At 36.7% G+C, this 15,241-nt stretch overlaps 1 protein-coding gene across 3 annotated transcripts; it reads left to right on the forward strand.

Moving 5' to 3' along the window:
• Positions 1–63: 63 nt before the first annotated feature.
• On the forward strand, positions 64–12,837 carry LOC134531071 (protein BUD31 homolog). 3 transcript variants are annotated; one of them, XM_063366620.1, is made up of 4 exons: positions 64–302; positions 3,616–3,738; positions 6,028–6,194; positions 11,442–12,837. In XM_063366620.1, the coding sequence occupies exons 1-4, from the start codon at positions 209–211 to the stop codon at positions 11,490–11,492; spliced, it is 435 nt and encodes a 144-aa protein (XP_063222690.1). In that variant the 5' UTR covers positions 64–208; the 3' UTR covers positions 11,493–12,837. The 3 variants fall into 3 exon arrangements, with proteins under 3 accessions (XP_063222690.1, XP_063222683.1, XP_063222674.1); XM_063366604.1 differs by lacking the exon at positions 11,442–12,837 and adding an exon at positions 9,938–11,191 and having other exon boundaries at positions 70–302; XM_063366613.1 differs by lacking the exon at positions 11,442–12,837 and having other exon boundaries at positions 69–302; positions 6,028–6,856.
• Positions 12,838–15,241: the final 2,404 nt, after the last annotated feature.

A 15,241-nucleotide genomic window follows, 5' to 3' on the forward strand; every position in this document is an offset into this window, starting at 1 on the left:
GGTTTACATGGGAAATAAGTGCGTTAGTTTTAGCATTGAGTTACGATTCTTTATTTTCATTGTTCTGTGGATTGGTGTAGGGACATGTTTTGTCTATGGTCATGATGTTTTTGTTTACTTTTATCCTCTTAATTATGTGCTTGCGGTAGTGGTTTTTTTAATTTATACGAATATCGTTATTAAAGTGTGCAATTTCCATATCTGAAGGATGCCTAAAGTGAGAAGAAGTAAGAAAAATCCACCCGAGGGTTGGGAACTCATAGAACCTACGTTAGAAGAATTGGAACAGAAAATGCGTGAAGGTGTTTGTCAAATATTATTGTTATTTTAATTTTTTAAATATTTTTATTTTTATGTCATATTGATCTATAATCAAAACTTGGTTTTTATGGAACTAAGATTTGTCTATACTCCCTCATCTACGTACATACAAAATGCAAAATTAGAGATTATTACAATATATAGGGTTACAAATAGAATTAGTTTTATTGTGGTAAAAAAAAATTATGGTGCACGTATTTTGAAAGTATTTTGCATAATAATATAATATATTATTTTGCAAGTATTATGCTTAATAAATTATATATAGGTAAATATATTCTGTTAAAGCTTTCACAATGCAATGTTTGTCTCTTGTCAAGCATTTCTTGGGAGGTTGAGGGTGTAAAATAGTCTTGGCCTCTTTCGTAATGTACTCACATTTAACATACCTGTCTTCAAGAGTGTACCTAAGGGTGTCTGGAGAATCAGGATCTTGTGCAGCAAGTATCAAGTGAACGAGTGGAGTTCAAAATACGATACCAGCCTTACTATTGGTTGGGAATAAAGTTGGCCAATGATAACAAATTGTGTTTCTGATAGAAGGAATATATAGTGTATAATATTGGCAACTGCAAAATCAAAGTAGCACCATAAAAAAAAAGATGAATGATAGTATGAGTTATGGAGCGATCGTGGAACAGGAGGAGTGAATTAATAAGTAATATTAATGATTTTAATGAAGTGAATAAATAAGTACACACTAAGTTATATGTATGGATTAAGAAATTTATAGGATATGTTTGCAAATTAGTGTAGTAATCATGAGAGAAGAGTAAGGTCATGCTTATTTATATTTAGGCTAATTAATATAACTGTGTAGTGTAGACAAAGAATGTGTGATTTTGTGATTGTAGTAAACAGGAAAGCAATGGTTCGTGTTTCATGATATAGGAAAAGTGAAAGGGAGAAAAGGCAAATTTTATTCAATGTAAATTTAATATCTACAAGATAAATATTGACAGTAAATTATATTTGCCATAAATTCAGTAAAGGTAAGTGGTTTTTAAAAGCTGTTAAATGTTTGTTATTTGTAGTTGTTTTTTATCTGAATTTGTTTTGTGTTATGGTTGAGTGGTGTGTTGTGTGTGTTTCTTTTGTTAAATTATATATACTAAGTGTATTTAGTTAGGTGTTGGTTAGGTGACTCATAAAATTTAGTTGGTAAATGTAAAAAAGGCTCATTTTTTATATCTTACATTACAATACCTCCTGCTTTTACGTTGCAGCCACCATTCATAGTTTACCCACGAAAAATAGGAATATAAGTTTTCCGTATACTTGAGACTTCCTGAATACCCTGAAAGGAAGGTTTACTTAATTCCTATTGATTTGTTAAAAAATAACAGTTTACAGCTTACATTACAATACCTGCATTTTCACGCTATCGCGGACAATAATTGTTTACCTGTTTGGTTTTTAACATTTTTTTTTCTTTAGTCAAAGTAGATGTAATAATGAAATTCGTTTAAATAACAACTGTATTGCAATTGTAAGGGATATTTCATGTTTGTCGTTTTATTAGAATAAGTAATTTATTACAAAATTATTCTTTTGTAACATTGCATTTAAAGTACGTACCTACTATTTTGAGTCACATAAGGGACAAGTCTAATGGGAGCCAAAAATTTGAATAGAATTGTCTTGATCCTGTGGTACATGATGCTTGCTGTTTTAGTTCAGTACGTCTGAATATCCTGCACACGAAAGAGATTGCGAAATAAGACAGAACTATGATTGTAGGTTAAAAAATATCATTTTTATTCAACTTACGATCATAATTCATTTCATTTGACAATATTTTTTTTAAGTAGCCTACAGGATCTTCTGATGTAATGAATTAAAACAGCAAGCATCATGCACTATAGAATCAAGACATCAGGATCATGCCTTCTGGATCAAGTCTTTAGGAAAAATCAGCGTATTTTTAATTCTTCATAGTTGGCCACAGTTGTGCTAAACAAAGAGAGACACAATCGCGGGTAAACTATGAATGGTGGCGGCAGCAGTTTGAAAACACAGGTATTGTATGTAAGCTTTAAACTGTTATTTTTTATGAACCAATAGCAATTAAAAAACCATCCCTTCAGGGTAAATTTAGGGACATGTGTAGTGTGGGTAAAATGTTTTTTTTTCTTTCCATTCTAAAAAGCCCATATAGGCCTATCAAAGTATTATCAAATTTTTTATTAACCAGTAGAAAATTTGAAACACTCCTTTCATGTTAGAGTAATTTATAATTTTATTTATGGAGAAACTATGATCTTATAATTTTACCAGGCTCTAGATAATGTGGAGGTAATGAACACCATAAATTTCTTTATTCTGCGGAAAAAAACATAGAAATACCTAACACAAAATCATAGATGTTCATCAAGGAAAATAAGAGGTTTAATACTGCAATGAATATCCTTTATTTTAACTAATTTTTTAATTCCGTTTATTAAATTTTGTTTATTAATTTTTTTAATTAATTTTGTGGAGGAATTTTAAGTATAGTTAGCAATTTAAAGAATTGTTCGGCCAATGTTTACTTGTTTTAAATAGTAGATCACATTTACGAAACCTGTACAACTAGCCTGCTGATTTGTTGATCCATAATTCATTCTTGTTTGAGGCACTTTGAGGTCGGCATCATGTCACAGAATCTGTCTCTATGTTTAAACCCCTTGGTGTTACACATACAGGAAATAATAGCATTATTGTCCCTTTTTTTACACATATTTTGCTACAGTTTTTCATGGTCTCTTGAAAAGTTTGTGAAATAAAGTTTTTATTGAATTATTTTTCCACTTGCTTTACTTTTTAACTGTGCTACCGCAATGGGGGTTGACGTGTCCGTCGAAGCCTAGGGCGCCACCACATGTATAACGGGCATGTGGACCCGGCTACTCTGTTCCCAGGCCGTGACGTAGCCCGTGTGTGGCGAGGCCCGTTTCCCCCTGTAGCACTGAATACCTCCGAGAACAATAACAGGTGCATGAAGCTCCTTCCTCTAGCAGCGCTCGCGACTCACTGCCCGTTCGTCCTCGCTCGGCAACTCTCGGGAGCGGAGCAATGACGTCACACGGGCGGGCGCGGGGCGACGCACGCACACTCACACTTCGGCGGGCGGTCGTAGAGGGTGGTGGTGGAAGGGGGGAGGTGTTGGCACATCGGGCTCAGAAGGGCGCAGCCCGGGACAATGTCAACTGAATGAGTTGTTTACTTTGTACTATAAAAGTGTCCACTTGTGGTTGTCTGTGTGAGGTGTCTGGTAGCCCAGGTGCGTGAAGCGCGTGTGCTCCGTGGTTCCAGCGGAAACGGAGCCCCACGAGGGCAAGAGGAAGGTGGAGGCGCTGTGGCCCATCTTCAAGATCCACCACCAGAAGTCGCGCTACATCTACGACCTGTTCTACCGCCGCAAGGCCATCAGCAGAGGTGTGTGGTCGCCAGCAGTCAGCATGAACCTTCTTGAAGTGAAACTTCTTCGCTGAGGGGGCTACAATTTTCGAGCGTTACGAAAATTCCTATCGCACGAGGGGAACAGTCAGGTACATGGTGGGGGAACAAGTAGAGAAGGAGAGTGCTTCAGCGGCGAGCCACTCCAAGCATGCACTAGCGGGCGAATGGGAAGATGGCCAAAGAGGGGGGGGGGGGATAGATACATATCGGAGCATGCTATATGCTAGTTGTAACGGCCGGAAGTAGAGACGGCAGGGGAAAGGTAGAAATGGCGTAGCATTGATGCAATGGAATTCTCGTAACGCAGCTTCTTGTGTTTGCCTACTCCTCAGATTTTTTTTTTTCCACTTGAGATTATACCAGCATCTTTACTATTCTCATTTATTATCTCTGGTTCAATAAAAAAAATATTAATAATTTATCTGTATGTATACCTTATGAGCAAGAAGTTTGACTTCTGTCGCTAGAAGTTTGACTTCTGTCGCATGGGGACATTTTTATTTTGCTTTGAAAGTGTAAGAAAATGGACAGTAAAAAGATTTTTGTAAAATGTTAAAAGTTGTAATTATATGGAACCTGGAAGTAACAGGCAAGGGGTGTAGAAAGCATAACTGAACATGTGCATCCAATGCCACAGTCAGTAATATGTACCAGGAATTATGAAAGATTTGTTTGGCTATTCTCTGTATTTCCCAAACATTTTCATTTTCCCTAACTTCCACCCATTTTCTGTGTGTATCAACTTTGTGTTACATAGAGTTACTATTGTTTCCCAAATGTTTATATAATGTTGTTTAAGATGATTTTAGCTTATGTGAAAATATTAAAAATATTACAATACAAATATTAACTACAGGAATTTTTAAAATATGGTAGGTTATAACTGTTATAAGTTAAACCAGCTACATGTATCATTAGGTAACATGATATAGACTGTTTACTACTTTAGAATGAGCACTGCAGTTCTTATCTAAAAATCACTTAGATTATCAACAACAATAAATACAATCACACCACGTTTATACTTTCCACTGCTTGACACAGCAGTTACTGCTTTGTGTTTTAATTTTCTTTGGAGCCGTTTCTGTATTCGCACTGAACATTTTATCTTGAAATTGTATAAAAGTCAAAGTAGATATGTATATTTGAGCTAGCTATGCATGTGTTATCAGAATGCCTGTTTATTGAGAGTACACAGCAAGCCAGATATCTGCCTCTACATGCCCCAAGTAAACATAATCTCTGGGCCACCCGTGGTTGAGATTGTAGAGAGGACATAGCCAATCTGTTCACGTATAAATACTTACATGAAACATTGAATATATTGACCAAATCTTTCTTTCAAGGTCATAGATATTCGGCGTACATTGTAACTGGCAACGACCTTGGAGTCCCTTGTCATCATGTTCCAAGTTAACTGGCGAGGGGTGAGTTAGGTCTGTAGTCTGATGACTAATATAGAACGTACGTCCTCTGGTAAACTCATTGCTCTTGAAACGAGGAAAATGCAGGTGGATGGGTCGTTGGTAAGAGTCTTCAAGTCTGATATGTACGAGTGAGGAAGTAAGAAGCCTCCCAGCACATGCCTGGAGTAGCGCGGGGCAGGGTGGGGGGATGTGTCCCGGGAGGCTCTCAAAGAGGAGTGTGCCAGGCGTTGTCACGAGGCACGCGTCTAGACCGGTCGAGGAGACGGGAGGAGTTGCGCACGTAGCTGAGAGTGGTGCAAAGAGCCAGAGAGGCAAGGCTTTCATGATCCGCGATGGGTAACTGGCTCATCTTGTGTCTCAACAGAACACTGTGTGAAGTTTCGTTGTGTATTTTGTTTCCACAAAATATGACTTATGAACGTGCAGTAGGCTCTTGAGGGTAACAGTCAGTTTTCAATACCTTTAATGGACAGGTATAAAATAAAGTAATTATTTTGCGAAGGAAGTTTAAAATGAGCTGGTAGGTAGTTAGTGTTGGCCTTTAGAGACCTGAAAAATTTGCGGGTTCATTTCGTGCTATGCTAAAATTCAAATAATTATACCTTAGTGCTGCTTCTGCCATTGGCATACTGTTAATATGGAGGACTGAGGGCCAATTAGAGACCCTCACTTGTAGAAGTGTCGAATCACAGGCCACCCAGTCGTGAAGAATCACAAGTCAGCAGCCAATGGACAGTTGGCATTTGCCCGAGTGTGTAAAGGATATTGGAGTCTATCCTAAAGGTCATTGAACCCGCACATTTTTGCGGTCTCTAGGTATAGGTGTTGATGTGTTCAGAGCTGTACGAGTTCTGCCTCCGAGAGAACATCGCGGACAAGAACCTGATAGCCAAGTGGAAGAAGCAGGGCTACGAGAACCTCTGCTGCCTGAGGTGCATCCAGTCCCGGGACACCAACTTCGGCACCAACTGCATCTGCCGCGTCCCCAAGGGCAAGCTGGAGGAGGTGAGCGTCCCGGTGCTGCCAACCACCCAACAAGATAGGAATATGACACGTTAGATTTAATGTGATCGTCTCTCCTTTTCTACACAGTAGTATCATCACGTGGGCATGAACCGTATATAACAGCAATAACAACATTCATGTTACTTTACTTTATCACACAGAAAAATTTCTTTCATTATTTGAATATTACAGGGTTTTGACAGCTATAGAACAGGGGCTGACATGTGGAAAACTTTTGCTAGCATAGTTTTCTTACAACACACACACATTTCGCTAGAACAATAACTTGAGCTCAGCGCTGGCTCTTTCCTTAAAAAGGTATGAACCCACAAACACATAACCATTAGGGCTTAGTTCCAGAGTAACCATACCTAGGTATAAGTTAAACAGAAAATCCAAATTTAAAAAAATATATGTGCCGACTTACAGTACACATATGTAAAAACAACATCAAAATATTGTTTTAAAAATGAATATACAGTCAAACCTCTATATATCGTTTTTCAGGGGACCAACAAAAAAATTCAGTAGATGCGGACATTCAATAGATGTGGACTTCACTCTTAAGAATTTTTAAAAAAATATTTCAACCTCAAAATTAGTGTCAGAAATATATCAGTTACTTGTCATTAAAGTTAAATCAGTTGAAAAATAAATAAAAATGGAAGTATTTTACTTAATTCAATTTACACTTGCAAAAAAAAACATATGCACAATAAACCTACATGGAAATTAAAGTCTTTTTCAATATCCTGAAGTCTGAAATATGTTTACTCATGTCATCAAATGTAGAGCTGTACTGAAGAAGCCAATTTTGCCAATATTTAGTTGAATCAGCATTTCTGCCGACTTCCGATACGCTTGTTAATTTTCGGCCGATATTACTGAAAAACGAGAGAGACTGCCATAACCTAAAAATCCACGATTACCCTTTTCGCTTTTCGTAGTAGTACTGCATTTTTTCAGATCGCATTATTTCTTGCAACATGTGCCAAACGTACATATAAAAATTTAACATCCTATTTTTCAATAATGTTCTTTATTTTTAATATGTCATAAATAAATACATTACCGTCACGGTAAATATACATCTCGGTTGTTACGGTAACTGTAGTGCAAATGTGGTAGCTATCGTGCTTATGTGGTAATTATGGTATCGACAAAGAATCTTTAGTTCTTTTTATGGTAATTATCTTAGGATAACAATTGGGTTTGTACTGTAGTTATGGTACATCATCCATATTTCTTCGTAAGTTGTTGTTCATTTGTCTTTTCTTCATATTTACGTGCTCCATTACTTGGCTGCAGATTTAAGTTGATTTTTACTACTGTATACTATCGTTACTGTTTTTATGGCGGTTTCTTTCTAAGAAATGGTTATTTCTGCAAAATCTTTATGGTTAAACGATCATCTATTATAATTTATAGTGACGGGACCACATATTTTGTACGATCAATGCGGACAAAACGATAATTCGAACATCGGTACAAGCGGACTTTTTTAACCTTAGTTGTATGGCAATTTTGCCGGGACCGTAGAAAGTATACGATAAACACGGACAATCGATACATGCGAGTTCAATAGATAGAGGTTTGACTGTAGCTTAAAAATAAAACCGTAAACTCTTGCCTCTAGTAATTATCACTTTATCATAATTCATGAATTATTTGATAGCATTTGTACCTCTACTTTGCAAAATTTTACTGTGAGCCAAAAACAAAATTTTACATTTAACAATTCACTTCGTGAATTTTTCCTGATGACTCAAAAACAATTAACGACTTAAAATGTCCATATAAACTCTTCTTTCCTTCGTCAGCTAAAGGCATAGCTAGGGGTAGTCAAATTTCGTTAATGACGAAATCGCGAAATTTTAAAAAAATCACTTGCACATGATGTGTAATACAAATAACCTTACTTGGTAGTGATAAGACGTTAATATACTGCATTTCGTTTTAACGAAATTTACTGTGATGCGCGAAATCCGTAGTTTTTCACGAAATATGACGAAATCACGATATTTGCGCGAAATTAACCTTTTTTATCGCGAAAAATCACGTTGAATCATTCTGGAACCTGCACAAAACGTTTATTATTACAAGAGGTTATATGTGAGACGCCATCTTTGCTTTTGTTTTTCTCTAGCACCCATAGAGTAGTGTGTGGCAATAAACATCATCACTTTAGCAACTGGTGGACAAATCACAGATGGCGTTGGTAGTTACGAGTGTCGAAATGTTCTATGATTTTATTTTCACGAGTGCGTGTCTGTCGAGTTTAAGTTCTTTATTTCCGAGTGGATGTAATATGTATCTCGCATTCTATGATCGTTTTCCGTTAAAGTTTTTGTGGCATGTTGGTCATATTACCGTGGTCACTGTGGATATAAACATATAAAATGCCGAAAGTTGTGTTTTCGAAAGAGCTAAAGAATATTACGACGAAGTATTTTATGTGTTCAGTAAAGAAAAAGGCATCATGATGTGCAAATCGACTGTTAAAAACACTGTAAATTTCGAGCATCGCACAAGGTGAACAAAGATAGGTGTCAAGCATCGGTTCTGGAACTAAGCGTCAAGTTACTCTAGAACCATATATTTCACGTATGAAAACTATTACATTCAGACGTACGCCTACTCAGTCTCCGTCGTCGCACACGTTCTTACGAGACGTAGAAGGCCATAAAACGACAAAAATCACATTATTTTGCCGACCACAAATGCGTCTGGTGACGCCATCGTCAATAGGCCTTAACTCACTCTTTGTTCCTTTCTCTGAATCGGCCAAACGCAGTCCAGAAAACAGCATCACTTCCATATTAACCAATCAAATCATAACTTTCAAAATGCTAATTGTTGTATCTGGGCGTCCTAACCGAGGCGACTGTTTATTTTCGTAGTTGTCATGGCAACGCACGAAAATAAATGCCGGTCAAGAGTGCCAACATATACATAAACAAATACCGCACACGCAGTTGAGGCGGTGAAAAACGTAGACAAATAAAAAAAAACAATACTCTGTACTGTTGAATAAGTACAGTGTTTTGGTGGGGACTAGTTTGCAGAAAATATATAATAGCTGATTTTCAGAGATAGTCTAAATGGACTTGAGCCACTAACGTTTTTTATCAGTTTCCTATCTTTTTGTATGTAATCTTGAGAATTTTAATTACAAATGCAGCGTGCTAAATTTTAGATGTACATGTACTTTTAAAACATATTTTTGATAAATTTTGACCAAATAAAACAATAATTCCATCAAACATATATAAGTGTATAAAATTAGAATGACAAAATAGTTATTTTTTCTAACTAAACAATTTTTTTTTTCACCGAAATTTTGCACCGAAATAACTCTTTTTATTCATCGAAATGGGCCTTTTTTATTTACCATTTTTCATTGGCCCTAGGCATAGCTCACAAAATGGCGGATATGACTGATAACTGCGTCAGCCGGGCCAGTAGAATAGAAGCCCAACTCTTCATCTGCACGACATCCGACAAGCCTGTGTCGAATGCCCTGACTTCAGGGCGTTGTTTCATCAGACAGGCAAACTGCACTCGCCAAAAATTAAATACAGCCCCGAGTTGTATTATCAAAATAACTCCGCGGCACCGTAGGGTACTAGTTGACTGTAAAACTACAGTTAGTTTAACATGCACTTGTTGCCATGACTCAGTTACTCTCGGTAAAATTGCAATTTAAAATTTCCATTACACACATGACCCGTCTTCTGTAACAGGTCAAGGCCGCTCTACCTAGCCCTAGATCCTGCGACATCTGACTGCCCACACACCTCACATCGGTTGTATCGCCTTCTTGCCTGCCACTCACACACCAACTCCCGCTCAGCGGAAGCACTCCTAGCGAGCCACGACGCGCAGGTACGACCTACACACGGGGCAGCACCCGGCAGCACAACACCAGAGGTGCGCTGACGCACTGACAAGGCCGCGCGGAGTCCCGCCCACGCTGACGAGTAGCTCGGGCTCAAACCACCAACAGCCACCCCGCCTGAAACCTTCCCCCCGGCACGAAGGAATGAAGATGAGATCAATTGCCAACCGGATCGCACCACTGGAAGGATACAAATAACAAGGCAAAAAATGTCGAGAGGACTCCGGGAGGAACGTCAAGGTCTGAACTAATTCAATAGTGAATTTATCTTCTCTGCCAAGAATTCAGATTGACCAACTAATGAAGAATCAATATTGGTAGAATTTCACTAAATGCTGATAAAGGAACCAAAAAAAGACACAATAATTGCTTAAGAACAATGAGATAAGGCGTAGCATGCGCACACGTCTGTCAGGAGTTAACTCACGGCTGCAAGTGAGAGCTGTAATGTGAGAACGTACCAGTGGCAATAATGTAACCACTGTCCTACATTGGTCGTCATTAGAGACAAGATTTTATGGTTTTATTTTATATGAACTTTCTGTTTTTATAACAGATAACATATTACTGAACAAACATGACACTTAAATGTTCCATGATACGAATTTCTCCAAAACAGTGAATTTTTACAATATGTTTTTTTAATAAGCATGTCTAAATATTTAGAACAAAAAAAATCAAACTGTTTAGTATTTTTTTTTGTTTGATAAATGTACTAATGTGATAATGTAAAAATGTGTAAATAGTAACTGTTGCAAGATCAAAAGGAAGTAAACTTCCAATTTTTTTTTGCGTAAAAATGGTACAAACTTTATGCAGAACTACCTTAGTTGAATTTAATAATTAAAAGATTAAATTTTTGTCATTAGAGTTAAGTTTTGATTGAAAATGCTGATTAGATTCATGATTTTAATTGCATTTCGGTGCTTTGTGATGTATTAAATAGAATTTTGGTGTTACGTATATCGTGTAACGACATGCTTTTCGTTGTTATTTCAGTTTTATTGCAATTTACCGTAGTCATTTCGACTAGGTAGCCTCGAAAGTGATAAAATATTGATTAAAATTAAATAAGGTTTATGGCTTTGGATACGACAAATTTTAGTATTTTTCTATCTCCTTGTCTGATTGTGTACACCAGTGCAATGTTGTTCCAACTACTGTACCTGTTGCCTAATTAGCTCTTAGTTTGTGGCATTTTTTGGGATAGCGAAAAGTAGTCTGTATATAATTCCATACGTGATAACTAAACATGGATTGGAAACAAATTGTAATTATTTGACACGGAGTGTAATGAATGCAATGCGAGTGTGTGCCAGTGGAGTGCTGGACGTGATGTCTCGTCCCAGGGTCGCATCGTGGAGTGCGTGCACTGCGGCTGCCGAGGCTGCTCGGGCTGAGACGCGGAGCCCGGCCGCCCGAGTGCTGCCTCAGCACCACTCTCGCCATTCATCCACTCGGGTTTATTTCAGTTTCAAGTGTATTTGTATTCTGCGAGAACTGCTTCGTCATGCAATCAATCGTATGGTTTTCCAACATGTGGGAGCAAACGTTTTGAACTCTTGACAGATTTTGTGCTTCGTTGACACCTGACACCTTCACTGAAAGGGTACAGTTGTGACCTACGCGCTGGGGCTTGTGATCAAGTGTCGACATTGTGGCGAAGATAACTTTAGTTTGCCGGATATCTCTGCGTTTTCATAGCGTAGCTTCAATGTTTTTCTAAAGCCATGTGTCCTGGGATGTAGATCTGGTATGCAATTGTGATTTGTTAATTTTCCGTGTAGTCTTTGCAGGATATTGCACTTGCGTTCTGTACTCTCTAATTTTCTCTGCGAGGTTTGGTCTTCGGGAGAGAGGCCTTGCCAGAGGAAATATTAATAATATTTTAGTGGTGATTGTTCATGGCATGGATCTATCTGCTCACTGCTTCTCTGTGTGCCAGATGTGGACAAGCTCTTGTGTGGAAGTGTCTGTTAACTGCAATCGCAACAGCACATTTGAGTAATGTGTGTTGCTGCTTACGTCTCCAGTACAATGTTGCACTGTCTGTGATTGCTATTATTATTATTATTATTAGGTTTTCCAATGTATTTTAGTTGAATAGTATTTGCAGTATGGTTCACATTAGTGTTTAAATCTCAGTATTTACAAATTTAAGTTCCAATGAACATATTCAAACATGGTAAAACTCTTTAAGAAGTTCCCAGTTTGATGTCTTCCTGCATAATAAGTTTAATTACAATTACTAATTACACCCTTGATTGATGACCACATGAATAAAGACAGTGGAAAAAAAGCAATTATGATTCCTAATTTTAACGTTAACTTTTGGAGTGTAGCGGTAATATGGCATTAATTAAAATATTAAACAGGACAACATTGAAATGTATTGGAAATATTTTCATTGCATGAGAATTGCATTGTATTTGGAAGAAAAATAGCTTAAACTGATTCAATTGTATAATTTACATTTATAGAAACAAACATTATTATCCTTAAAAAAAAAGTGATTGAGTCTTTTACTAATCACCAATGAATGATGTGTAACATCTAACCACTGTAACAATCTAAATCCCGGTTATGTTGAATAGAGTTACAAGCAACTTTTTTTTTTCCAGTTTACAATTTTTCCTCGTGGTTATGCTGCCTGTAGTCTTCTCTTGTTTGCCCACCCTTTAAATTAAAACATGAACAAAATCTTATTGATTCAATAAATTATTATTGTTGTTATTATTAAGGAAATTATTTGTTTTATAATTGGTTTGTTGATTTATTACGTACAAATTTGTAAAGGATTAATTAACTCAGCATTAAAAGGAATGAACCTCAAGTTTAAAACATTATAATATAAATTACTGAAATTATTAATTAATAACTCACTTTATACACTTTGTATCACAAACCATTGTATTAACTCAACACATATTTTAATACAATGCCTTAAAATTATAGAATTTATATTATTATTTCACAGCGTATTTGTCACGTATCGGAAAAGCCACAAGACAATGTGTCGTGCTGTTCAAGACTACTGTTGGCGGAACAGGTGTCTTCTTTCTCTTTCCCCCTCTATCTGTTTCCATATGCCATTGCAGTGACATGCTACAGCACAAGCAGCAACCACAGGCCTGCTCCCTGCTGCACATTTCTGTCACAGTCTCGAGGTTACTCCCACCAAGTGTCGTGTACTGACAGCTAAGATGTCTCACATCTTCTGGACATTGGCCTCGTGCAGTCGTGACTTGCCAGGGCATGTGTGGAGTGCCGTAGAACAATCGGCAGGTTAGCTCTATGTTAAATCAAGTAGCATCACATGAACAATTGCTAATTGATTAGGGTAAGATGGCTACAGAAAAAATACTGTATTTACCCTCAAATACTGCGACTCTTAATATGATGCTACCCCAAACCTTTTAGATTATGAGTTCATGAAAAAAAACTTTATTTGAAAGAAAAAAAAATAATAATTCAAACTCATGGAAATTAAAAATAAAATCATTTAAGTTAGTAAATTTATACCATATTTACTAACAGCTTTTCTGGTTTCCCACTTTTTCTGCCAGTAGAGTGCTTTGCATGGCCTTTTGAAACAACAAGCAGCAGTTAGAAGGGGAAAAGCCATCAATTATAAGGAAAAGTTTTTTATAGTTGAAGTTGAGAAGTCATCAGAGCATCAGAGAGCAAGTAATGCAGTGATATAAGTGACACAGTTCACAGGCAGATTGTGTAGTTTCTAAACAAGCAGTGGTTTAGAAGGCAGTAATTAACATATACCGTATTTACCCGATTGCAAGACGAGGTCAACTTTTCAACCTTTATAAACCAGAAAATAGTATATAAGAAGCTATAAATAAACATTTTACGTAACATGAAAAAGATAATTTTCTGTACTTATATTGTTTTATGTTTTGAAAGATCCACTCGCCTTACAACACTATCCATTTTAGGTCCCCGCAATTTACCGCATTTGTTCATTAACGAAAATAAACAATTTCGTTTACATAGAATAAAATTGTTAAAACGTATACAACACTTTGGGTTACTAAAATTGTTACAGCGCTCGCAACATAGTGGAGATATCATGTACTACAAAATTCAGCATGAGAAATGTCCTGGTTTACCAACTCCCAAGTCTAGGTTTCACGTCTTCTTTCGTGCATACTTTATCTATGGCGTGAGCGAAAATAAACAAAGCATGGCGACTAGTACCGTAGATGTTTTTTATAATCTTTTTGCGTACAAATTAGCTTGAAATTGTACTGTATTTTTTCATTAAATGATTATAATGTTAATAGTTATTTATTGCCTATACCCATAAAAGTAATTTCACATTGTATTAGCCTAAAAATGTGGGACAAACTACCATCAAAAATCAAAATTTTCAAATGCAAGACGAATGTGAAATTTTTTACCGTTGCCGGGAGAAAAAATAATCGTCTAGCATTCAGGTAAATCCGGTAATTGTGGATAGACACGACATCATGGAAAATGTTTTGAAGCAACAACTTAGGAAGTGATAACAGACGATAAACTTGTACAGTGAAACTTTGATAATAAAAACTCTTTTAATGCAAAACTCTTATTAATTCAAAGTGTCTAGATAGTCCCTAGAGAGAATTCATAGGAGTTACAGTGTTACGTAGTTTAATTAATACTAAAGTATGGATATTATGTTGTTTTTGTTCCAAAATTGCACAATTACATGAAGGAAAAGATGGTTTAGTACAAATATCTCAGAATAATGTAAAGAAACAATGTGAAGTTTAACAGTGTGGTTGGGTAAAAAGATATTTTTTTGTAAGCGATTTTAAATTTTCTTTCTTTCTTCCTCTGTTTTGAATTCTTTACATGTAGTACAGGGGGGTCAAAATCAAAATGGGCCATGGGAAATGTAAAATCTGGGTTTTGGTGTATATAAACTGTCAGTCCTCATACCTGAATTATATTCAAAAGAAACTCATTGTTACCTGTTGCACTGCACGATGCTACCAACCACACACAGCAGAGCAACCCTTCCAATAGTAACGGAATAAACAGAACTTCAGCTCGAGCAAATCCACAATACTGGCAATAATTACATGGTGCAGTACTACAAATATACATATCACTATAAGAAGTGTGAACACAAGAAAGGTAGTAACAGAAA

Source organism: Bacillus rossius, chromosome 1 (assembly GCF_032445375.1).
Source record: "Bacillus rossius redtenbacheri isolate Brsri chromosome 1, Brsri_v3, whole genome shotgun sequence".
Lineage (NCBI taxonomy): Eukaryota > Metazoa > Arthropoda > Insecta > Phasmatodea > Bacillidae > Bacillus > Bacillus rossius.